The 25,253-nt window shown below is 37.7% G+C and overlaps 1 protein-coding gene across 1 annotated transcript in view; it reads left to right on the top strand.

Annotated features, from left to right (window-relative positions):
* Positions 1-25,253, top strand: part of DSG2 (desmoglein 2) — a 46,883-nt gene that overhangs the window by 7,979 nt on the left and 13,651 nt on the right. Inside the window, exons 2-9 of the mRNA XM_012782558.3 lie at positions 7,101-7,136; positions 8,942-9,076; positions 12,397-12,558; positions 12,696-12,840; positions 13,700-13,866; positions 16,236-16,373; positions 16,491-16,676; positions 22,370-22,635. Of these exons, the coding sequence (XP_012638012.2) occupies positions 7,101-7,136; positions 8,942-9,076; positions 12,397-12,558; positions 12,696-12,840; positions 13,700-13,866; positions 16,236-16,373; positions 16,491-16,676; positions 22,370-22,635 (1,235 nt within the window). The remainder of the gene's footprint in view (positions 1-7,100; positions 7,137-8,941; positions 9,077-12,396; positions 12,559-12,695; positions 12,841-13,699; positions 13,867-16,235; positions 16,374-16,490; positions 16,677-22,369; positions 22,636-25,253) is intronic.

Below are 25,253 nucleotides of genomic sequence, written 5' to 3'. Positions count from 1 at the left end.
ATCTACTTATATTTTTGCCTGATTCTAAAACCATTTGTGGCAGTTACAAAAACACATGCCAATAAAATGGTAAAATATTTTTAAAATGACAAATGCTCAGGATCAGTAAAGCTTAAACTAGAAGAAGAGGTTTGAGCCAGGGGAAAACATTATTTAAAGTAATCCTGTCATAGTTGATTAATATTTAGTAAAGTGAAAAATCTTTTTGTGGTGGGAATAACTCACAGTTACCACATTTCCTGATTTAGAATACGTCTTTTCACACATCTCTCTGTAATTAAGGGCTCATTATCAGGTTTATAAATTATCCAGGCTATCTTCTTCTCCCTCTCCCTTGATAATGTGTGGTTTTTATACTGGTTTTCAAAGTGTGATCCGAGAACCAAGCAACATCAGCATCACCAGGAAACTTACTAGAAATACAAATTCTTGGGCCTCACCCTCCACCAACTGAATCAGCAAAAATAGGGTGAGGCTCAGTAATCTGTGTTTCATCAAAGCGATTCTGATGCCACTCAAGTTTGAGAACCACTGTTAACATACCGATTAGAAAATAATTGGAGTAGAAAAGATTAAATATTAAAAAGCCTACTTTACTTGTTAGCAACTCTGATTTTTTTTTTTTTTTTTTGAGACAGAGTCTCACTTTGTTGCCCAGGCTAGAGTGAGTGCCATGGCATTAGCCTGGCTCACAGCAACCTCAATCTCCCGGGCTCAGCAATCCTACTGCCTCAGCCTCCCGAGTAGCTGGGACTACAGGCATGCGCCACCATGGCCGGCTAATTTTTTTTTTTTGTATATATATTTTTAGTTGGTCAATTAATTTATTTCTTTTTTTGGTAGAGACGGGGTCTCGCTCAGGCTGGTTTCGAACTCCTGACCTTGAGCAATCTGGCCTCGGCCTCCCAAAGTGCTAGGATTACAGGCGTGAGCCACCACGCCCGGCTGATGTTTTTTTTTTTGTTTTGTTTTGTTTTGTTTTAATGGCTTAGGGGCCAAGGGAATTGACACTGAATGAAATAATATTGACTTTTCAGGGCCTTCAGTTTATTTGTCTATACCAAGGGAAAAAATAGGAGCTGTCCACGAATACACAAAATTTTGCTTGAAACAAGAATTCACAACATGATCTAACAAGTCGAGTGTAGCCTAGCATTGCTAAATCCGTACTTGAAAATTCTGTGAGTCAGTAAAACATTTGCAAAGGAAATGTCTTCCTCTTTGTAGCTAACTTCCATGTGACTCTCCTAAAATCATATTTGTTACATTAAGATTAGCTGGAATGTCTAATTTATTATTTTTTTTGAGATAGAGTCTCACTCTGTTTCCTGGGCTAGAGTGCCATGGCGTCAGCCTAGTTCACAGCAACCTCAAACTCCTGGGCTCAAGCGATCCTTCTGCCTCAGCCTCCCAAGTAGCTGGGACTATAGGCATGCGCCACCATGCCCAGCTAATTTTCTCTATATATTTTTAGTTGGCCAATTAATTTTTTTGTAGTTTTTAGTAGAGACGGATCTTGCACTTGCTCAGGCTGGTCTTGAACTCCTGACCTTGAGTGATCCTCCTGCCTTGGCTTCCCAGAGTGCTAGGATTACAGGTGACAGCCACCACGCCCTGCCTGTAATAAGACATTTATTAATCTGAAATATTAAAGTTTGAGGGAACACCTCACCATACAATCATAGAACCACAGAAGAAAGCTCAAGATTATCTGCTTTAGAGGGAAGACTTCTCATAGGGAACCCGCTGGCCAGGAGGGGCTGCCAGCCAGTGAGTCAAGAGTCCTCCTAGATTCTTGTTTCAACTCATCAAGGTGACTTCAGAACAGGAAGTCCTTTCTAAAAGCGCTGACCTTAAGAACAAAGAGTGCGTTGATTGATTGTATTTTTACAGTGATACTTGACCTTCCCTCATGCCTCTGCCAAAAAAAAAAAATAATAATAATAATAATCTTTTTCTTGCCAGTTGCCAGGAAGTCCAGTTTTTATAAGATGCACAGGATCCAATGGTAGAAAGAAATTTTTTTTTAATGTTCAGTAAATTGGAAAAACTTTTGAAGGATTCTTCTGGTTCATCTGGAAACACTACTTTGGATACAAGAAAGAGCAGCTAACTTTTCCTCTTCAGTCTCAAAGGCATGTTGTACATGACATTTTTCTGTCACCAAGTTCCTGGTGAGAAAAAAGGAGTTACAGGTTTAGTGTTTGAAAAAAACCATAACGGTCATCTTGTCCAGACACCCTTCAAATGCTTGAAATGCCTTTACAACATCTCCGTAGGAGGTCACTAAGCCTCACAGAGTGGACATGTCCAAAGGGAAGTGCCAGGGAGTGGGAGTGGAGGACTACAGGCATAGAGTGTCACCTTGTTCCATTCGTGTTGCCTGTATATACTACCACTTGGGAAACGTGCATGGTCTCCATGGTCTTCTAGAACTTGCATGACCGTCCTGACCCTGGTTATTACAATAATTTCCAATCAGAGAAATGTGGTCAATGTTTCTTAACTTCAGCACTTTGTCATTTGGAGCCAAATAATGCTTAGTTGTAAGGGCTGTCCTGTGCATTGTGGAATGTTTTGGCAACATCTCTGGTCTCTACCCACTAGGTGCCACTAGTGCTCATCTCTGCCCCCTATTCCCAACCTCAGCCCTGGTTTAAGAACCAGAAATGTCTGGAGACATTCCTCCCAGTGGTGGGAGGAATGATGGACTGACAGATTTGCTCCACATTCATTGTATCAAAAAGCCCAAGAGTATTGCACCTCTCGCACTGTTTATTTGAGGAAATGGTTACCATCTTTATTCCTTTCTGAAGTAAATCATTGGGATCTGTTTCCACGGGACTCTATAGCTCACAGAACACACTCTTTAGACCAGTGGTTCTCAACTAAGGGCGATTTTGCCCTGCTCCTGCCACCATTCCTTATTAAAAACAGGCTACTGCAAGAGGTACTAGAAAAATGCAAACAGCAGAACTGTGGTACTTAGATTCCAAGATATCCTCGATTTTAAGATGAACATTTTTTTTTTTAACTTTTTAGTTTAACATACATACGGAAAATTGCACATATCATGAGTGCTCTGAATCTTCACAAACTGAAAATGTCGTGTCACAAGCAACCAGATCAAGAAACAGCCTTTAGTCCCCTCCGCCCCCATAGGTGGCCACTGTCCTGACTTCTAACAGCATGGAGTAGCTTTGCCAGTTTTACCTGGGTTCCTTAGATACACATCAATTGAATAACAGCTTTTGGAGAGAAAAAAGAAACATTCCATTAAAGATGCACAAAGCCTCTAATATGCATCCCAGTTCCCTCACTGAAACCCACTGATGACTCCCAAATTTGTATCTCCAGGTATAACCTCTTTTCTGAACTCCAAACTCTTATATCCAGTAGGCCATTCACACAGAACACATAAAAACAGCTCTTGCCTCCCATCTCCCCCCTTCCCCAATACCACCCCCCTTTGCTGCCCCACCTCCAGCTTATTTTTTCCCCCAGTCTCTCTCCTCAGGTACTCAGGTCAAAATTCTGAGGGTCATCTTGAGTCCTCATTCATTTCATGCACAGGTTCTGTTGCCTCTGCCTTCAAAATATACACTAAGGGTGTCCACTTGCTGTCATCTTTCCTGCAACCCCCAGGGTGCAAGCTAGAGTTATCTACTGCCTGGACTACTGCAGTGACACAATGACTGCTGCCTGGTCTCCCTTAAGGTCCGTTCTCCATATGGAAGCCAGAGTGAGCTTTTTCAAACATAAGTTGGTTTGTATCACTTCCAAGCTTACAACTTCCTCTTATACCAGGTAAAATCCAAAGTCCTCTCCATGGCCCAGTACTGGACTTTCCCTCTGAGGTCATTTTCACTGATTCACCCCTCTGGCCACACCAGCCTTGATAATGTCAACATCCTTCCCACCTCATAGCCAGGCTGCTCATTCTGCAGGGCTTCGGCTGACTGGCTCCCTCCTCCCATTCAGGTCTCTGTACAGGTGCGCCCCTGCTGAGAGTTCCCCCTAGTCCTAAATCACTCTCTACCATCCTGTCTCTGCTTTAATTTTCTTTACAGCTCTTATTGCAACCTGCTTTTGTCTGTCTCCCCAATATATAAGAATCCAGTAGGGTAAGAGCATTCTGTTATTTATCACGGAAGCTCAGAATATCGAGTGTATGAATAAATCCAAATTGCAGAAATTTTAAGACAAAGAACATGCAAAGCAGAACTGAGGAAATGCCATCCTAAATTCTATCTGTTGAGTGCCAGTCACCATAGGAGTTACATTTCGTGTATTTAATTTGCACAGCAGCCCTGCTAAATGGGTGTATCAGGTAGGTTGCTTTCAGATGCAAGTAACAAAACCCAACTAATATTAGGATAAGGAAAAAAATAATATCTCATAAGAAAAGATGCCGAGTGGCTCCAGTAGCCACTTCGGTGCAGCGCTCACCTGCCGCAAAACCTTGCCCATAGCTGGCACTCATCGTCCACCTGATAGTTTGTGCTGAGCATTGACCACGAATCCATTTTGCTCTTGTGTGATGAGGAAAACTTCAAAGCACTGAAAGCTTGTTTTACTTTACAGGCAGCTTTACTTGTAATGTAAATCAGAATAGGTAACATAGACTTACGTGTTTTCATTACGTTATTTTTAAATGTTCACAATTTTATTTTGATAAATGAAAAAATTAGAAAAGTCATATCACAGCTGTCAGCTAAAGTCACCGTGCGAGTTCATCTGTGGCTATGGACTGTAGTCGACGCTGGTACCGAAGTGGTTAAAGATGTTATGGTTTCATTTTGGCTTCTCTATCATTTTGTTAGTTTCCCCCCCATGGTCATAAGATGGCTATAACCGGTCCAAATGTCACATCCTTGTTCAACCATCTCCAGTCTTTTAAAAAGGGAATTGGGGGGGGGGGTTGTGCATACAATTCTCTTCTTTCTGTTCAGTGAGGGGAAACTTTCCAGGATTTCCTGATATGTCATTGACCAAAATTCTCTTACACATTTATGCCTAAGCCAGCCACTGTCAAAGTGAATGTGAATATATACTGTGCTGTGTCGTATATCAGTTATGTCATTATTCAGCTCCATGATTGTGATTGTCTACCTGATTGTGCAAAATAGGGTCTCTGAACACTGAAGATGAGAGAAAGTGGCAATTAACTATACCATAGAAAATATCTGCCACAGTTTGTATCATTAATTCTCACATTACAGATAAGGAAACTCAGCTAAAGCAACTTGTCTGGCAGAGTTTCCTCCCACTGACCCAAGGATGGGCTAGACTTAGTGACTTACTTCCAAAAAATAGAGTGGAGAAAGGGGAAAATGGTAACTTTATAAAAGTGGGGAAATTTTGCAAGCACTGCCTTAGCCAGTGATGTCGTGTGGATATCATACACTCCCTTATAGGACGTGACAAAGGGGCACTTCACCTCCGCCATATTCCTTCCAAAAAATACATGGCCTTGGTCTGATCATGAGAAAAACAACAGCTAAACGCATATTGGAGGGCATCCTGCAGGAGACTCAGCCAATATTCTTCCAAACTGTCTAGGTCATGAAAAATGAGGAAGGATTGAGAAATTGTCACAGACCAGAGGATACTAAGGCGATATGATAACTCAATGTAATGTGGGATCCTAGATTGGAACATTAGTGGGGAAAAATGATAAAATATGAATAAAGTTTAGAATTTAGTTAACAGCGCTTTAACAAAATGTACGAATATTAATTTCTTAATTTTGGCAAAATGTACCATAGTTCTTTTTTTTTTTTTTTTTTTTTTTTGAGACAGAGTCTCACTTTGTTGTCCAGGCTAGAGTGAGTGCCGTGGCGTCAGCCTAGCTCACAGCAACCTCAATCTCCTGGGCTCAAGCGATCCTCCTGCCTCAGCCTCCCGAGTAGCTGGGACTACAGGCATGCGCCACCATGCCCGGCTACTTTTTTTTATATATATATATATATCAGTTGGCCAATTAATTTCTTTCTATTTATAGTAGAGACGGGGTCTCGCTCTTGCTCAGGCTGGTTTTGAACTCCTGACCTTGAGCAATCCGCCCGCCTCGGCCTCCCAAGAGCTAGGATTACAGGCGTGAGCCACAGCGCCCGGCCATGTACCATAGTTCTTTAAGATGTTAACTTAAGAAGAAAATGGGTAAGGGAACTCTTGGTACTGTCTTTGCAATATTTGTGTAAATCAAATTATTCCTAAATAAAAAATGTATTTTAAAAGAAACATGCTTAAATTTAAATAAATTTAAAAATTATTTTTAAATAATTAACTGGGTGTTATCTGTGTGGGGTTCATTGTACTGTTCACCCTGCTTTTGTACATGGTTGCAGTTTAAAACTTTTTAAATATTAAATAGATTAATGAAATAAAACGTGAATCTCTGCCTTCAAGATATTAGCAATTAAGAGTGACAAAATGTCTTGTGCTGATTACTGAGACAGTAATGAATAAGGAGATTCATGGACTGTAAAGAAAGTACAGCAAAATTCAGAAAGCAGGATAGGAGTTTATTGGGCAGATTTTAGAATACACATGACTGTGTTTAGAACAGTGCTATGTAATGATGAAGTCCAGGGTGTGATAGTAAAGGATAAAACTGAGGATATTGAGGAACGGAGAGATCAGAACATGGGCGGTCATGCACATGTGACCCATAGGGATGGTGAGAATTAGCTTGGCAGGAAAGGGGAGCACATCTCATACCAACAGCCTTGAGGAAAGGCAAGTGGATCCTAGACAACACGAGATAAAACCACAGGGTGAGGAGAAGAGTTTTGAGGAATGGCTAAGATTTCACAAGGCAGATTCTTTTGTTTGTTTTTTTAAATATTAGTTTTTTTCTGGAAGAGATGGTGTGGATCAAGGAGAATGCAGGATTCCTCCTCTGACCCTGGTCGCCGAGAGAAGGGAAAGAGGACAATTAAAATTTGTTTCCTTTTGACAAAGAATAGTGGTGGTTAAACCTTTTTTTTTTTTTTTTATGTCTATGATATTCAAGTTGGGAGGTTATTCATTAACAATGATTTTCAGCTGAATTGTGTAATAAATTGTATTAAATATCAAATCATTTTATTTTACAGATCTGCTTTCACTTTGGGAATGGACTTCACTTCGAGGTAAGGAGCCAAGGGGATTACTTCTATAATTTGGACTCAGAGTCTTAATTTCATGGTGGACAGCTTGGCTGTGCTTTACCAGATTAAAAACACACATTGCCCTGGACACAGCTGTTCCCATTCAAACAAGCGCAGAGGAATGTATCCATGGATGCTCCATGTAGCATTTTTTTTTTTTTTTTGAGACAGAGTCTCACTTTGTTGTCCAGGCTAGAGTGAGTGCCGTGGCGTCAGCCTAGCTCACAGCAACCTCAAACTCCTGGGCTCGAGCGATCCTTCTGCCTCAGCCTCCCGAGTAGCTGGGACTACAGGCATGCGCCACCATGCCCAGCTAATTTTTTATATATATATCAGTTGGCCAATTAATTTCTTTCTATTTATAGTAGAGACAGGGTCTCGCTCTTGCTCAGGCTGGTTTTGAACTCCTGACCTTGAGCAATCCGCCCGCCTCAGCCTCCCAAGAGCTAGGATTACAGGCGTGAGCCACAGCGCCCAGCCCCATGTAGCATTTTTGACAACCTAAATATTCATCAATAGGGGAATGTTAAAACAATTTAGAGTATAGGAAAGAATGTCCATGGTGATGAGGTGCTGAATGAAAAATCAAGGAACAGACAGAAGAAGATATGTAATGTAAGTCTATTTTTATAGGAAAAAGATCTTTATGCATGTGTGTATACATGTGCAACTGTATGGTCATAAGATCAGAAAAGATATCCAAGCTGTTAACAGTGAATACTCTGTGAAGTATGAGTGAAAAATTAGAAGTTTTATATTTTTACATCATAAATTTTAATGTTATCATTTGGAATGTTTTGTTAAATTTTAATTTAAATTTATTTAAAGTTATAGAAATAGTTTTTCAAATAAAAACAAAGATGCTGGGCATGAAGGCATGCATGTACAGTCCCAGCTACTTGGGAGGCTGAGGCATGAGGCTTACTTGAGCCCAGGAGTTGGAGGCTGTAGTGCACTATGATCGAACCTGTGTGTAGTCACTGCATGCACTCCAGCCTGGGCAACAGAGTGAGACCCCATCTCTTAATGGAACAAAAGAAAGCAAAGGAAAAAAATTAATAACCTAGAGATTACCAGTGTAAATATTCTGAAATTTAAAAATACATGTTATGTAAAGAACAAAATGAGTAAAATAATGAAATAAACCTAGCATAATAATCATTTCTGACCTTAAGATACTAGGTCAGCTATATTGAAATTTTCCTTAGATAAAACATATATTTACCTACACAACCCAACAGACTATGGAATAGTTTCCACAAGGTTCTATAAACAGGAGATGGTAAATTTAATCCTTTACTCAATCCTTAAAAAATACATTTATTAACTGGCAATTTTAGTAGTCAAATTTATGTCAACAGATTACTAAGATTTAGTCTTAAAACCTTTGACAATTTATTTTTAAACCAGAAACCACCACAGAAAGATAAAATTTCATTTTCAATTAGTAAGAAAAAAAGTTTTGACGTGGTCTGTTATTTTTAATTTGTAAGGCCACTAAATTACTCTTGAGTCTTTTGAACTCTTCATCCTGGGAAACCTTTTCTTACTGTTAAAAACAAAATCCTACTGCTTTACTGGGTTTGGAGACAATCTCTTGAACACCTATAGAGTGTGCTAGAATATATATATATATTTTTCCTCTTTGGAAAAGAAGCCTGATTAGAAATACAAAACATACCTTAAAATTTGCACTTTTTTAAAGTTTAGTAAATTATAGCATACCATACTAATGTTTTATATTTATGCTGCATAATAATTTTGGGGGCAATGTTTTATTGTTATAGGCCTTAAACACAAGAAATGAAAACAAGTTACTTGCTAAACACACTCACTTGGTGCGGCAAAAGCGGGCCTGGATCACCGCCCCGGTGGCTCTTCGGGAGGGAGAAGACCTGTCCAAAAAGAATCCAATTGCCAAGGTACCTTCTAAAGAGGAATGTGAAATATATGCATGTGATTAAAATACGGTGTGAAAAGACTTTTATGTGTACTATAAAAGTTAAGGAAGATTATGTATCATACTTACTAAACTTTTAAATATTCAGGATGCATTTGAAAATTAGCAGAACTTACATTTTAGCAGAAAGTGCCAACTTTAAGATCCTCTTGCCCACTCTGGAAGGTGCAGCAGAAAAGTTATATATAACTTTGAGTTTTGATTCAACCAAGAGTCAAGGGATTTGGTAGTACTTAGTCTTTGTTTAACACAGTGTTACAATGCTCAAAACAGGATATTGTCATAAAATACCATTTTCAAACTGAACTGATGTCTAACAGGTACGGTGATGATATGTCCTCATTTGCCCAGAATAGTCCTGATTTATGCCTTGTTGTCCTGGCTTAATAATTAATATCTGTGCTCTCACTCTCAAAGTGTCTAACTTTTCAATAAATTATATAATAATTCTACTGTTTTGTGTCTCCAGGTTAGTACGTATAAACCTGAACTCTTCGTTGTTTTCCCCTTAAGCTGCCCTCTATAAGGTCTAACCATTTCATCATATGGCACTATAAATCTATCCAGTTTTTAAAGCTGAAAATGTAGCAAATATTATCAGTTCTACCCCCAAACATATTCCAAATCTGCCCACTTCCCTTCGACTCCATTGCCTAGTTCGAGTCACCATCGTCTCTGACCTGCATTTATTACCAAAAGAGCCCCCTACCTTGTCTCCTCCTTTCACTCTTGCCAATTCCCCCACCAAAACCACACATACACAGTCCACTCTGCAGAAAGTAGCCAGAGTGATCATGTGAAAAGACAGATCAAAGCGTGTTCACCCCTTAGCGAGACCCTTTCAGTAACTGCCCAGTACAGTGGAAGAAATGAACTCCTTACTCTGCTCTGTGAAAGTCCATGTGATCAGTTGGCCTTGGCCTCCTCTCTGACCTTGGCACCTATTACTCTGCATCCTTTACTCTGCCACATCCCAGAAACTCCAAGCTCATTCCAGCCACCCACTCTTTGCACTTGTTCCCTCTGCCCGGAATACTCTCTCAGATATATGCATTATGTCACATCATCAAGCTTCTGCTCAAGTGTCACCTCCTTCTCCCTGTCTCACTTCCACTTCTCTCTCTCCTCTTACACTGTTTCTTTATAGCATATTTTACTACTACATATCATGTCTTACATCGCTGGCTTATTCTCTCTCCCTCAGTAGAGTATAAGCTCTTTGAGGGCAGGGTTTAGTCTTCAGGGCTCATAGCTCAGACCTTGAATGGTGCCAACATGCACAAGATGCTTGATAAACATTTATGGGAATGAACACGTGTTCACATCATCTTTCCAGAGATCTTTCCATCTTTCACATCCATCTTTTCTCTTGAGATCATATATGAAGAGCTCTTTTAAAAGAAATAGCTACGGAAGACAAGGCACCAATTTTCTTTTCCAACAACATGCTGTTTTCACAAAAGCCTTCTAAAATCCGGACTTTTAAAGTATGGCTTTACATAATAGCATGTATATAAGTAACTGCAGTTTTTGTTTTGTTTTGGCTTGCTTTTTTGAGATATTGGAGCCATTCACACATTATTTCAGTAGATTTCCCTAAGATACTAATATATTGATTTCTTAGAGTTTAACAAGTGTTAGCTGTTGTTCTTATTAATTTTAATTATACAAGTTATTAAAAGCAAAATTTACACAAAAAGCAAAAGATCTTGTTAAATTTTCCCAACTCTCCAAATACCTAGGCAATATTGTCAATAGTTTAATATCTTCCAGACCTTATGAAATGCATATGTATGTATTTACTTACTCTTACTTGCACACATATATATACACAAACCAACAGTTCTGTCCACACAGTTCTTGTTTTATTTCAAACATAAGTAGAATTATATAATACACATCAGTACATAAGATCTAGAATATTCTTTATAAATACTGTAATATATAAATACATATGCATATATATGCATGCATTTGGCAAAAAAAGAGAGAGACATAGAAACTCAGTGAAACATAACCCTGTGGCTGTCCCAAATTCACCATTCCACTCCAGGAGCAGAGCTGGCCAAGCAGGAGATTAGAGGCCCTATCTGCTGTTAACCTTAGTTTTTCCCAGCAGCAGCCTCAGCCCCAGTGGTTGTTGGCAAACCAATGGGAAGAATGTGTGACTAATTCTAAAGTTAGAACTGGCCAGGCAGGTAAGCAGTGATGGTTTCAGTGATGTCTGAAAGAAGAAATAAATGGAGGAACCAACAGAAGCCACAGAGAAACATTTACTAGTGAAGAATTAGAGATATGAGTCAATTGTTTATGGAGGATAAAGAGGATAACTGCAGATGACCCAGCAGGTTGGAAATATTATTAATTTGCTAAAGCTTTCCAAGCAGAGAGGGCAGTTGACTATTTTAATCCTTCTATGGAAAGAAGCCTTATCCATACTTTCCAGACCATTGGATGGATTTATGAAGGTGATTTTCACTCTGCGTTTTTTAACCTTATATGCTAAATTTAAAATCTACTCCCTTCTCCCAGAATGTACCCCAACGGTATCTTAATTTCATAGCAACGCTAAGAGGTAAGCAGTATTATCTTCTCCATTTTGCATACAAGGAAACTGAGGCACAGAAAGGTTAACTAACTGACTCAGTAATACATAACTAGTGCATGGCGGAGGCGGGATAAAAGCCCAGGTTCTCTGACACCAGCACAGTTCTCATGAGCCCTTGTGCTAAGCTATCTCCTAGCCCCATCCCCGCCCCTTGTCAACATCCTGACAACTTCAAGGGAAATTGTCCATTTCAGCTCTAAGAAACAACAGTGATATAGCACCTCTTGTATTTTCCTGGATAGAGCTAGAACCCATTCTACTAAGTGAAGTATCCCAAGAATGGAAAAACAAGCACCATATGTGCTCACCAGCAAATTGGTATTAACAGATCAACACCTAAGTGGACATATAGGAATAACATTTATCCTATATGGGCATGTGGGAGGGGGGAGGAGGGGACGGGTATATACATACATAATGAGTGAGATGCGCACCGTCTGGGGGATGGTCACACTTGAAGCTCTGACTCCGGGGGAAGGGGAACAAGGGCAATATACGTAACCTTAACATTTGTACCCCCATAATATGCTGAAAAAATAAAACAGGAGCAAAAATATATATACATATTTGCCTGTAAATTATAGAGAATCACTTCTGAGCCTTTTGGCTGAGGTCAAGAATAGTAAATGATAGAGAGTTCATCCTGAAATGTTCCTCTGTTATTTTTATGTTAGATACACTCTGATATTGCAGAAGAAAGAGGAATAAAAGTTACATACAGATACACTGGAAAAGGAATTACAGAGCCGCCTTTTGGTGTATTTGTCTTTAATAAAGACACTGGAGAATTGAATGTTACCAGCATCCTAGATCGAGAAGAAACACCATTTTTTCTGGTAAGAATGGTTTTATATTTATTAGTTTATAGTTTTTCTTTGGTAATAGGTATGATTTGTTTTATGATTTTTTGATAGTATGGTGATTCAGTTACATAAGCTTAAATCTAATCTTATTATTTATGTCACTATTTCAGTTAGTAGGTTATGCTTTGGATGAAAAAGGAAAAAACCTAGAGAAACCGATAGAACTACGTGTTAGAGTTCTTGATATCAATGACAATGAGCCAATGTTCACACAGGACGTCTTTGTTGGGTCTATTGAAGAGTTGAGCGCAGCACGTAAGAGCCTATTATTTATTTATGAATAAGCACCCAAGGTCATTTTATCCCCACTGTGTAAATGAACACTAAATCCCACATCTTAATGGAAGTTGAGTATTATCCACAGGACAAATAATAATAAGCCTATTGCTATAGGTTCAGAACTGCTTTTCTTGTAAGTTCAAAGGACTTTACATGCCATCTTTTTTATCCTCAGAACAGATATGGTGGATTGATGTGACAGATAAGGTCTCTGTCGCAACTATTCAACTCTGCCCTGTAGCAGGAAAGCAGCCATAAACAGTATGTAAACAAATGAACCTGGCTGTGTTCCAATAAAACTTTATTTACAAGAACAGGTGGCTAGCTGGGTTTGGCCCTCTGACTATAGTTTACTGGTCTCTGACTTATATTGTTTTTACTGTAAGATTTATTGACAACATTGCTCAGTGCAATACTCTATATTAGGATTCAAGGGAGAGATTTCAATCATAATATAAAGAATAGCTAATGCTTCTCTTGATTTGTTTATATCTTAAATATCAGGATCATGTGTCTGCTCATGTTTCTTTCTTTGTGTTGGCACTAGTACTATTATAAACAAATTTATGGCCCTGCTATAGCAATTTCCCAGGACTTCACCGTAACCTTGGCCTTGCCCTCATCTTGTTTTTCCTGCTGCTATACACCATTCACTTTTACTTGTGAATTTTTTTCATCTACTTGAATTTTTTTATCATGGTAAAAATGCATGTGATTTTGATAAGCTCTTGAAATCCTTTTTTGAAGCAAGCTAAAATTATTAATAAAAATAATAACATATGTAGATATACTTAAAGTTGAGTTTCATCTTGGGTGCCTTTATTTCTAATGCCAGATACACTTGTGATGAAAATCAATGCAACAGATGCCGATGAGCCCAATACTATGAATTCTAAGATTTCCTATAGAATTGTGTCTCAGGAACCAGCTTATCCTCCGGTGTTCTACCTAAATAAAGATACAGGAGAGATATTCACAACCAGTATTACCTTGGACAGAGAGGTAAATTAATATTTTTTGTTACCTGTCTTTTAAACTCTCTACTATCCTTTCTAGTTTCTCCTCTCTGTTATTCTTTTCTGATTTCCTTATTTTGTTCTGCAATCCTCACTCATAGGATAACTCTTGGAATTAGGGATGCGCTATCCAGAATAATAGCCATTAGCCACATGTGGCTATTGAGCACTTGAAATGCGACTGGTCCAAATTGACATGCGCTAGGTGCATGTTGAGATGTGTAAAATATGCTCCAGATTTGAAAGACTTGGAATGAAAAAAAGAATTCAAAATAACACTTTAATATTATTTACGTTGGTTACACGTTGAGATGATAATATTTTGGGTAGCATGGGTTAAATAAAATGTACTTGTTTACAATTAATATTACCTGTTTATTTTTTAAAATGTAGCTATTAGAGGATTTAAAATTACACAGGCTGGGTGTGGTGGCTGACACCTGTAATCCCAGCACTTTGTGAAGCCAAGGCAGGAGCATCTCTGGAGCCCAGGAGTTTGAGGCTACCATGAGCAAGGATGACACCACTGCACTCCAGCCTAGACAATAGAGCAAGACCTTGTCTCAAAACAAACAAAACAATTACATAAAAACAGCACTGTTCTAGGACCTTCCCAGTCAGGATTGTGTTTACTAGAGAATCCTAAAGCAACATTCCTTAGTTTATGGTTCTTTAATGAAACTTCAGGAATTTTCTCCACTGCTAATACATTTACAAGGGTGAAGGTGGGGAGTAGAAACAGGAGTCTTAGAGAATAAAAATATTTGTAAAGGAAAGAATTATTGTAAATACCACATTGGAAGGAAAATTTGAGTATGTTTTCTAGAAAGGCTGTTCTCTCAAAAATTTCACTTTATTCTGACTTCAAGAGAAAATTTTAAACAAAAGGGAGAGATAGAAGATATTTTTAAATACTATACACAAGAAGATTTTAACAGTGTACAAGAATAAAATGTTAATGATCCTAAGGACACTATGTCGTCATCAACCCAAGTGCACTGTATTTCGTATGACTTGGAAAAATGATTTAACTCTGCCCAGATGGGAAGGATTGTATCCAACATTTCAACTGGGACTTTTGTAAAATTAAAGAATATGATTACGTCTAAGATCTACACCTTTTCACATAATATTAGAATGAAAAAGTATTACTTTGAATTAGTAGTGTTGATTTTTAACAAGCTACTGTCTCTGAAGTATGGAAAGTGTAGCCAATAATAATGGCTGATTCTTACTGGGCATTTACCATGTGCCAGGTGTTGTTCTAAGCCCTTTATATGCATTAACCCATTTAATCCACATAGAAACCCTGTGAGGCAGATCCACTTATTATCCCCATCTTACACATAAAGAACCCAAAGGTCAAAGGGATTAAATGTGGGTCCAACACAGCTGGTGACAAAGCCAGAATTGGGGCCCAGACAGCTGGTTCCAGATCCCCTGTTGTCCTGTTGTCCATAGACTGATTCTGCCCCACGCAGGACCCCAAGCACTGGCACTGGCTGCCCTCCTAAACTCAGCCATGCTGAACAGAGCCATAGTAAGGGGACTACCTGGAAGAGAAGAGTTCACTTTTGAGTGAAATCTGAGACATTTTTCTCCAGCACACACTCTCTAAGAATCATATCTGTGGGGAATTCAGTTCACCAAGTTTTTCGAGACAAAGAACCAAGTAGAAAGAACCAACTCCTACAGTCCAGCCATCACTTCCAGTGTAGAATAACTACATTTGGAACAGTGCTCCCTTGTACGGATTATCTCCTAATAATATCACCAAAGACATATTTAAGAATTAGACTCTCAGGCCGGGCGCGGTGGCTCACGCTTGTAATCCTAGCACTCTGGGAGGCCGAGGCGGGCGGATTGCACAAGGTCAGGAGTTCGAAACCAGCCTGAGCAAGAGCGAGACTCCGTCTCTACTATAAATAGAAAGAAATTAATTGACCAACTAATATATATAGAAAAAGTTAGCTGGGCATGGTGGCGCATGCCTGTAGTCCCAGCTACTCGGGAGGCTGAGGCAGTAGGATCGCTGAGCCCCGGAGATTGAGGTTGCTGTGAGCCAGGCTGACCCCACGGCACTGACTCTAGCCTGGGCAACAAAGTGAGACTCTGTCTCAAAAAAAAAAAGAATTAGACTATCAACAACTCTTCTAGGTTTTTATGTCCTTCTACAAAAGCTCTACCTATAAACAAATAGAATCTTTATACAAATAACAGTAGATCGTGAAACCTAACTTATGAATAAAATATCCTGTGGTACATTTCCTAATGATAAAATATGCTAAAACCAGAAAGATAAATTAGGGAGCGATTCATTTTGACACCAATTGGATATTTTTCGTTGCTCTGCAGGAACACAGCAGCTATTCTTTGACGGTAGAAGCAAGAGATGGCGATGGAAAAGTAACAGATAAACCAGCAAAACAAGCTCAAGTTCAGATTCGTATTTTGGATGTCAATGACAATATACCAGTAGTGGAAAGTGAAATGGTAACTATTGTTTTAATAAGTGTACCTATTTATATTTTAATTCTATTAATAACTAAAAATATGTCACTTAAGTGTGTATTACATTAAAATAAAAATCACTGTGTTTGTGTTTTGCAGTTGGAAGGGCTGGTTGAAGAAAATCAAGTCAATGTTGAAGTTATGCGCATAAAAGTGTTTGATGCAGATGAAGTAGGCTCTGATAATTGGTTAGCAAATTTTACATTTGCATCTGGAAATGAAGGGGGTTATTTCCACATAGAAACAGATGCTCAAACTAATGAAGGAATTTTGACTCTTATTAAGGTAAGTACTGCGTTTTAAAAACTGGGATGGGACAAGTTGGCATTGGAGAGGAATCTAATACATTTTGAGCCCCAAAAACAAGTGCTTTACAAACTCAACTGGCACCACAATTGTTTGAGACAGGAACTATCCTTGTTTGCCCAAGTTTGTGGTTTGGAAGTTGTCATACTACAGTTCAAATTCAGATCTGAGGACTTTAGTCCCAGCCAGATAGCATGATACCAGCTTGGTTATTGCTTTGCACATTTCTGGTCTTGTTTGCAGACCATGTCTGATGACAGCATTCTCACATCATAACCTCTTGCCTCTGTTGAACACCCCCTCACTTACTACCTTGCATTTTATTTACTTAACAGTAATGCCAAACCTCACAAATAACATCTGAAAACAGAAACCAATAACTTGACACGTAAGTGTGCCTAGTAAATCTACATGCCAAAAATGTAGATTCCTGTGTCCCATCAAAAAGTCTCATTGGGTAGGACTCAGGAATTTGCCTTTTTAACAAAAACCCACTTGTGATTCTAATATAAGTAGTATGAGGGTCACATTTGAAAACAAAGTGTTTTGATCTCTTGTGTTTAATTGAATCAATGAAGAAAAAATTGAATTAGTCCTATTAAGCATATGAGTCTTAGACGTCTGGGTCTTTTAACCCACATAGAATTTCTTAAACAAAAATTATAAGATGGATTTGTGAGTAACAAAATAAATAAGGAATAACATCAATGCATTTTTAAATGGTTTATGTTAGAATTGCCTTACCAGATTTTAAAATAAAATGCAAAGCTACAGCTTTCAAAATACTATTTCATTAAGTCACACACCCAGGCAAAAATTGATTCCAGAAGTTTCCAAATTTTTTAGGTAAAAATCTAACAGTGAAAAGAGGAATAATGATAATATACATGTGTGACAGAATAGAAAAGAATTAACTTGAAGTTTCCTGGTAATAATTATGAGTACCACTTATCAATAGGCGACTATATGCATTGAAAACTAGTTGAATAACATTATCTTATGTTTAAAAAGAGACATACTTTATGATTATTGAAGAAATGAATACTGTCATCAGAGACAAAATAAATTTATCTACGTAAAAAGAAGTAAGTATAATTTTTAGTCATCAGTTATAGGTGCACCCATGCCAGATGCTTGAGATATAAAAGCAAATAACTTTGATGATAGAATACTGCTGAAAACAAAAGAAAAGGGGAAAAAAGCCAATAATACACATAAGGAGAACCAGTCATATATTGATAAATAGTAGAAGTGCTACAATAGAAGTACCATCACGTGCCTCATAACTGGTGCCTCGTTCTGGTCAATTACTGAACGCCTCTAGTGGCCCCCCAAGATTATAATGGAGCTAAAAATTTTTGTAGCCTGGTGAGGTTGTAGCACAACACATTACTCACATGTTTCTGGTGCTGCTGGTGGAAATAAACCTACTGTGCTGCAAAGTCATGCAGAAGTCTAGCCAGTTATGTGCAGTTTATAATACTTGATAATGATCATAAACTACTGCGTTACTGGTTTATGTATTTACTATACTATACTTTTTATTATTTTAGAGTATACATCTGCTACTTATAAAAAAAAAACGTTAACTGTAAAAAAGCCTCAGGCAGGTCCTTCAGGAGTATTCCAGAAGAAAGCTTTATTATCATAGGAGATCACAGCTTCATGCATGTGTTTGCCCCTGAAGATCTTCCAGTGAAATAAGGGGTGGAGGGGAAGAGATTGATGATCCTGACCCTGTGTAGGCTGAGGCTAATGTGTGTGTGTGTGTCTTTATTTTTAACAAAAAAAGTTAAAAATTGTTTTAGTAGAAAAAAGCTTGTAGAATAAGGATATAAAGAAAAAATATGTCTGCACAGCTATGCAGTGTGTTTGTGTTTTAAGCTAAGCCCTTTTTACAAAAGGGCCAAAAAAATTTAAAAATTTATAAAGTTACAGTAAGCTAAGTTTATTTTTGAAGAAAAATAATTTTTATAAATTTACTGTACCCTAAGTGTACAGTGTTTATAAAGTCTACAATCATGTACAGTAATGTCCTAGGCTTTCACATTCACACCCACTCACTCACTCACTGACTCACTCAGAACAACCTCCAGTCCTGCAGTTTCCATTCATGGTAAGTGCCTATACAGGTGTACTATTTTTTAAATCTTTTATACCATATTCTTTGTGTACCTTTCTACGTGTAAGTATGTTTAAATACACAAATACTTACTATTGTATTACAGTTGCCTACAGTATTTGGTACAGTAACATGTTGTACAAGCTTATAGCCTAGGAATAATAGGGTATATACCACATAGTCTAGGTGTATAGTAGGCCATACCATCTAGGTTTGCGTGAGTTCACTGTTAAATTCACACAGTCATAAAATCACCTAAGGACTCATTTCTCAGGACATATCCCCATCATTAAGCAATGCATGACTGTGTCTTCAGTGTATGTGACAGCACAAAAATGGGATGTCATTATTTCTACCAAAAGAGGCATGGGTAAAAAAAAAAAAAAACAGCAAAATTAATATTACAATAAAAGGCAACAGAGTGAGGAAATTACAAATTGTCTCAATCATGTAATTGCTTCTAAACTATAAGGATAGTAATCAGATTCCATTGAAAAGAATTAGACAAAGAAGATATTGCAAAGAAGGAATATGCACATGAAAAGATATCCAACATCATTAGTTATCAGGGAAAATACAAATTAAAACTATAAGAGATACCACTACACATCTTCTAGAATGGCTGAAAAATCAATGTCTTAGTCCATTTGGGCTGCTATAATGAAATACCATAAGCTTGGTAGCTTATAAACAGTAGAAATTTATTTCTCACAGTTCTGGAGGTTGAGAAATCCAAAATCAAAGCAGATTCATTGTCTAGTGAGGGCCTGCTTTCTGGCTCGTATGTGGTGCCTTTTTCCTGTGTCCTCACATAGTGGAACAGCCAATGAACTCCACACTAATCCCGTTCATGGGGGCCCCTAGGCCTCCCAAAAGCCACACCTCTTAAAATCATGACTTTGAGGGTTAGGATTTCAGCATGTGAATTTTAGGGGGTCACAATGCAAACATTCAGACCATAGCAATCAAAAAAACTGACTATACCAATTATTGGCAAGAATGTAGAGAAACTAGATTGCTGATAGAAACATAAAATGATATAGCCAGTTTGGCAGTTTTATTTAAAAGTTAAACATCGAGTAGTTACTCTATGACCCAACAATTTTATTCCTAGGTATCCGCCCAAGAAAAATAAAAACATGTCTATACAAAGACTGGTGTGCAGATGTTCAGAGCAGCATTATTCATAATAGTAAAAGGCTAATCACAGTCCAAATGTCCATCAACTGCTAAGTAGATAAATAAAATGTGGTGTATTCATACAATGGAATACTAATGAGCAATGTAAAGAAATGAAGTACCGTACATGCTGCAACACGAATGAACCTCAGAAACATTGTGCCATGTATAAGAAGCCAGATGGAAAATGCTGCATATTGTATGACTCCATTTGTGTGAAATTCTAGAAAAGGCAAAACAATGGGGATAGAAAGCAGATGGGGGTTGCCCAAAGTGGGGAGCATGAGTGGGGATTGACTGCAAACAGGCATAAAGGAAGTGATACGTGTGTTTTGGAGTGATACAAATGTTGTGAAACCAGACTGTAGTGATTATTGCAAATACTAGAAATCATTGTGCTGTACACTTAAAATCAGTGAATTTTATTGTACGTAAATTATATCTTAATGAAGCTGTCACAGAAAGACAAAGGAGATGAGCAGGTATTTTAAAATATGGAAGTAGAGATAGTAAACCATCACATGAGAAAAATCCACAGCTTTATTAACAAATTAACAAATAAGTTTAAAAATCTTTAATGCTATTTAAAAATAGCAAAAATGGGAATGATAAAATATGTTGACAGAGTTGTGAAAAATAGAGGTATGCGCCCTCATACATTGCTTATAATGCTGGAAATTTTTCCATTTGCTTTGAAGCATTTGGCTACTGATGATCAGAAACATTTTTATGATCCCAAGACCTACCTAATTTTTTTCTGTAATGTCTTGGCCTTTGAATACTAATGACATCTGGCAGGAAGATTTTATTTCTCATCCAGCATACAGCATGCCATTACATCAAGCATGTCAAGTGCAAGAGTGACTTAAAAGAACTTTCAACAGATTTTACAATTACAAGGAGTGTACTTTCTCTAGCCATTTCTCTGCCCTTGTCCCAACAACATAGTGATCCATATTTTACAAAGGGCAGAAGTTGTTATCCAACCAGAACACTACAGAGAGGAAATGAAATTCATAATGAATCATCCAAAAAACAAGTGAACAGCTTTGCTATAAGTCACATAAATACATATAATGTATTTAATGTTACAGTGAAGAAACGAGCAGAAATGTTCAGTGCATCTAAATGATCAGAGGTACTAGAAATAAAAACCAACAGAACCTAAATAAACTTTGACCAGGTAATTCTTTTAGTAATAGGATGTAGATCAACAGAGGAAAAATAATGTGTATAAAAATATTCAGAGCAGTATTAATTATATATATATATGATATATATAAATATATATATATTTTTACTCTTGGGAACTTTTATGTTTGTCCATTCTAATGGGTGTGCAGTGGTATCTCATTGTTTTAATTTAAATTTATTTTAAATAATCTCATTGTTTTAAATATTTTAAATATTGAGATATTATTTTAAATGAGATATTATTTTAAATATCTCATTATTGTTTTAACTTAAATTTCCCTAATGACATATGAGGTGGAGCATCTTTTCATATGCTTATTTCCCATCCGTATATATTTTCCATCTGTCCATTAAGTTCTTGGGCCCATTTTTTAAACATTAATTATATTTAAAAGTTTCAAATAGCCCAAATGCCTAATGATAAAATGGTTAAGTAAAATAAGTATATCTAAATAGTAGGATACTATGGAAATGTTTATAAAAAGAAAATGGAAACATTGGAACATAAAATATGTATACAGTAATAAGCTGATTATATCTAATGGACATTGTAAATATCACAAAGAAGTATTTGAAGGAAGGCTAATCTTTTGTGGAATTAACAGCAACCAATATTAATAGATAAACTAAAAAGAAGGGGAATCAGTTTTTTGTTTAAACAAATTTGAAGATTCCTGTTTTTTATTTTTTTCTTTGTTCCAGAGTTCTCAATTTTTTAATATGCTAATGTGCAGTGTAAATCTCTGTTAAGGGGACAGAGGTGGCAGGGATAACAGTATTTATGTAGCCCTTTTCAACAAAACGAACCCATGGAACACATTTTAAGGAATATTAATTTATATTGAATGTCCAATAATTTTTTTCATTAAAAAAGTCACTTCAGATTGTTATAAATAAAGTATATTTTAAATGATATTTTAAGAATCTATTTTTAAAAATTATTTTGACCTTTAGAAAATAAATTGGGAATATTTCCTAGACATCCTTAACATTTCTTAATATCCAAATTGACAGAATTTTTAATTGTCTGGCATTGATATAAAAGTTGGAATACTTAATGCCACTGTACTGTGTTACATTATCATATCTGACATTAAAACCACGTGTGTGTATGTGTGTGTTCTATGTGTTCCAGTTTTCTCATTTTAAAGAATTCTCTTTGGTTTTGTCTTTCTAGGAAGTAGATTATGAAGAAATGAAGAATCTTGACTTCAGTATCATTGTCACTAATAAAGCAGCTTTTCACAAGTCGATCAGGAACAAATACAAGCCTACCTCCATTCCCATCAAAGTGAAAGTGCAAAATGTGAAAGAAGGCATTCATTTTAAAAGCAGCACAATCTCCGTCCACGCCAGCGAGAGCACGGATATATCAAGGCGAGGCCAAATCCTTGGAAAATTTCAAGCTTTTGATGAAGACACCGGACAGCCAGCCCGCGTAAAGTAAGAGAGAGTTATGAACACATGTCCTCGTTGTAAATTATTTCGAATGCCTATTCTCAAAAAACATAATGAAATTTGAACACTTCATTCCTGCACACCCCCTGCATTATAGTTCCCCAAAGGTCTATAGATTAAATTTCCCAAAGTCGTGCCTGTCACTGAGAGACCAGGAGGGCTTTTTTCCAGAATCCCCTCCCCCGGCCACCTATGTGTGAGGATGAGGCTGGGTTACTCACTGCGGAAAACAGTTCTGGCTAGAAAAAAACTAAAAAGCAACAAAGGAAAAACTCAGAAAGTAACTTACTAAAAATCTGTCTTCATTCCTGAGAGTATTGGGGGATAAAACGTAGCAGATAACATTTACAACAAGTTTTGCTTTACGCAAGTTTGGTTCAGAGAAATAGTTGCATGATGTCGTTTACTATGGGGAAACCAGTTTTTTTTAACACATGTATCTTGGGAATTAATTTCCATTTAAACCATCCTATTTTTTTCAGAGATTGGTGAACCTTTTATAATGTTAATCTTGATCATGGTGACCTTTACTCACAATACATTTATTGAAAACCTACTAGAGGCTGCCCTTGTGCTGGAAGGGACTGGATTGTGTCCATTCTACAGTGACACCTTGGATTTGCATGATATTTTTAAATGTTCGAAGTCAACTTACATCTTAGATCTCAGGGCCATGCCTGGTCTCTACAGAGCTATTGTTTAGGGAGCCCTAGTTGCAATTATTCCAGCTGAATTTAAAGAATCCCCACCCACTGCCCAAGATACACAACTATAGTGGCTTCTTCCTGGTCACTACGAGAGCCGCTCAGGTTCCTGTCCTATGCCTGTGTTCCTGTCCTAGTCTCCTGGGGCTGCAATAATAAAAATACCTTAGACTGAGTAATTTATAAACAGATTTATTGCTCACAGTTCTGGAGGCTGGGAAGTCCAAGATCAAGGCACCAGCCAGCAGATCCTGGTATCCAGTGAAGCTTGTTGTCTGCTTCCAAGATGGGGCCTTCTTGCTCACGTGGCCAAAGGGGAGCTCAGTGGAGCCTCTTTTTATAAAGAGCACTAATGTCATTTATGAATTACTTCCTTCCCAAAGGCCCCACATCTTAATACTAACATATTGAGTATTAGGTTCACATATGAATTCTGGGGGGGTTACCAACATTCAAACCATGACTGTCCCCATATGCCAACACTTCTCAAAGCATTGTGCTTAGAAGTGTGGCCGACTGTAGCAAGAATGAGAATGTGGAAGAAGCTCTTCAATGATCTCTTTCCTTTTAGTGAATCTCGTTTTAATAGAATTCATCAGATTACCTTTTTCCGAAATAAAATGAACAGCTTCCACTGTGTTTTCTGCGGTGGCTTGGTGACCCTCTTTGGCACGTCCTACCTGTAGGGGCAGCCATGCTTCTCTCAGGTTATGTGGTCTAGTTGCAATTTCCACAGCTCTGTACCTAGCAAGGTGGTCTCTGAGTCCCCAAAACTAAGGATGCATTTTCTATATAATAATTTCTCACTGCTATCCACTGGGAAGTTTATGTGTTCTAATTAATTATCTGCCAGTAATATGTGGCTATCTATTGAAACGTCTGTTTCCCACCAAATTATTTAATTTTGGCTGCTGTTTTTGTTAGGGGCTATGAATATATCAAAAGATTATGCGTTCTGCCTAGAGGAATAATGACCCAGCGCCTCTTTATTTCTCAAAAATGTTTTATTTAATTCTTTAGCATACAAATCACAACTTTAGAATAAGGAAGTTTTTAAAGATTGGCTCCAACCTATTATTTTACAGATAAGGAATGGGAGTCATAGCTAAGTTATTTTGCAAATGTTCACCTATTAATAATTACTGATTATCATTTTGAAATGTTGGTAAGGGCAGTAGAAGGACCGTTCCCTTTGCTTTGTCATAATTTACTGTTTTTCTGATTATTCATGTATATCAGCTACTTATGGATATTTGCTATAACATGTGAGCAGCTATGCTACTTAGAATGGTGTCTGATTTTTACAATAGAGAGGGGGCCTCACTATTGCCTAGGTTGGTATTAAACTCCTGTGCTCAAGCAATCCTCCACCTTGGCCTCCCAAAGTGCTAGGATTACAGGTGTGAGCCACCACGCCCAGTCTGAAAACTTCCTAAATGAGATAACACAAAGCATTCCATTGTGAAATATGATTCTTATTACTAAAACTCTGCCTTTATCATAAGTATGAATATTGGTAAACCATAGACAGCAACTTCTGTCCAGGCCACAAATTTCAGACGTGAAATTCAGAAATACTTGTGAAAATCCAAATGTATTATAATACTATTCACTAGAAGAAATAAAAAAGGCCGGGCGCGGTGGCTCACGCCTGTAATCCTAGCACTCTGGGAGGCCGAGGCGGGCGGATTGCTGGAGGTCGGGAGTTCGAAACCAGCCTGAGCGAGACCCCGTCTCTACTAAAAATAGAAATAAATTAATTGACCAACTAAAAGTATATATACAAAAAATTAGCCGGGCATGGTGGTGCATGCCTGTAGTCCCAGCTACTCGGGAGGCTGAGGCAGTAGGATCGCTTGAGCCCAGGAGTTTGAGGTTGCTGTGAGCTAGGCTGACGCC

The sequence above is a fragment of the Microcebus murinus genome, chromosome 17 (genome assembly GCF_040939455.1).
Source record: "Microcebus murinus isolate Inina chromosome 17, M.murinus_Inina_mat1.0, whole genome shotgun sequence".
NCBI lineage: Eukaryota > Metazoa > Chordata > Mammalia > Primates > Cheirogaleidae > Microcebus > Microcebus murinus.
The sequence above is the reverse complement of the archived record's forward strand: the minus strand, read 5'-3'. Positions and strand labels throughout refer to the sequence as shown.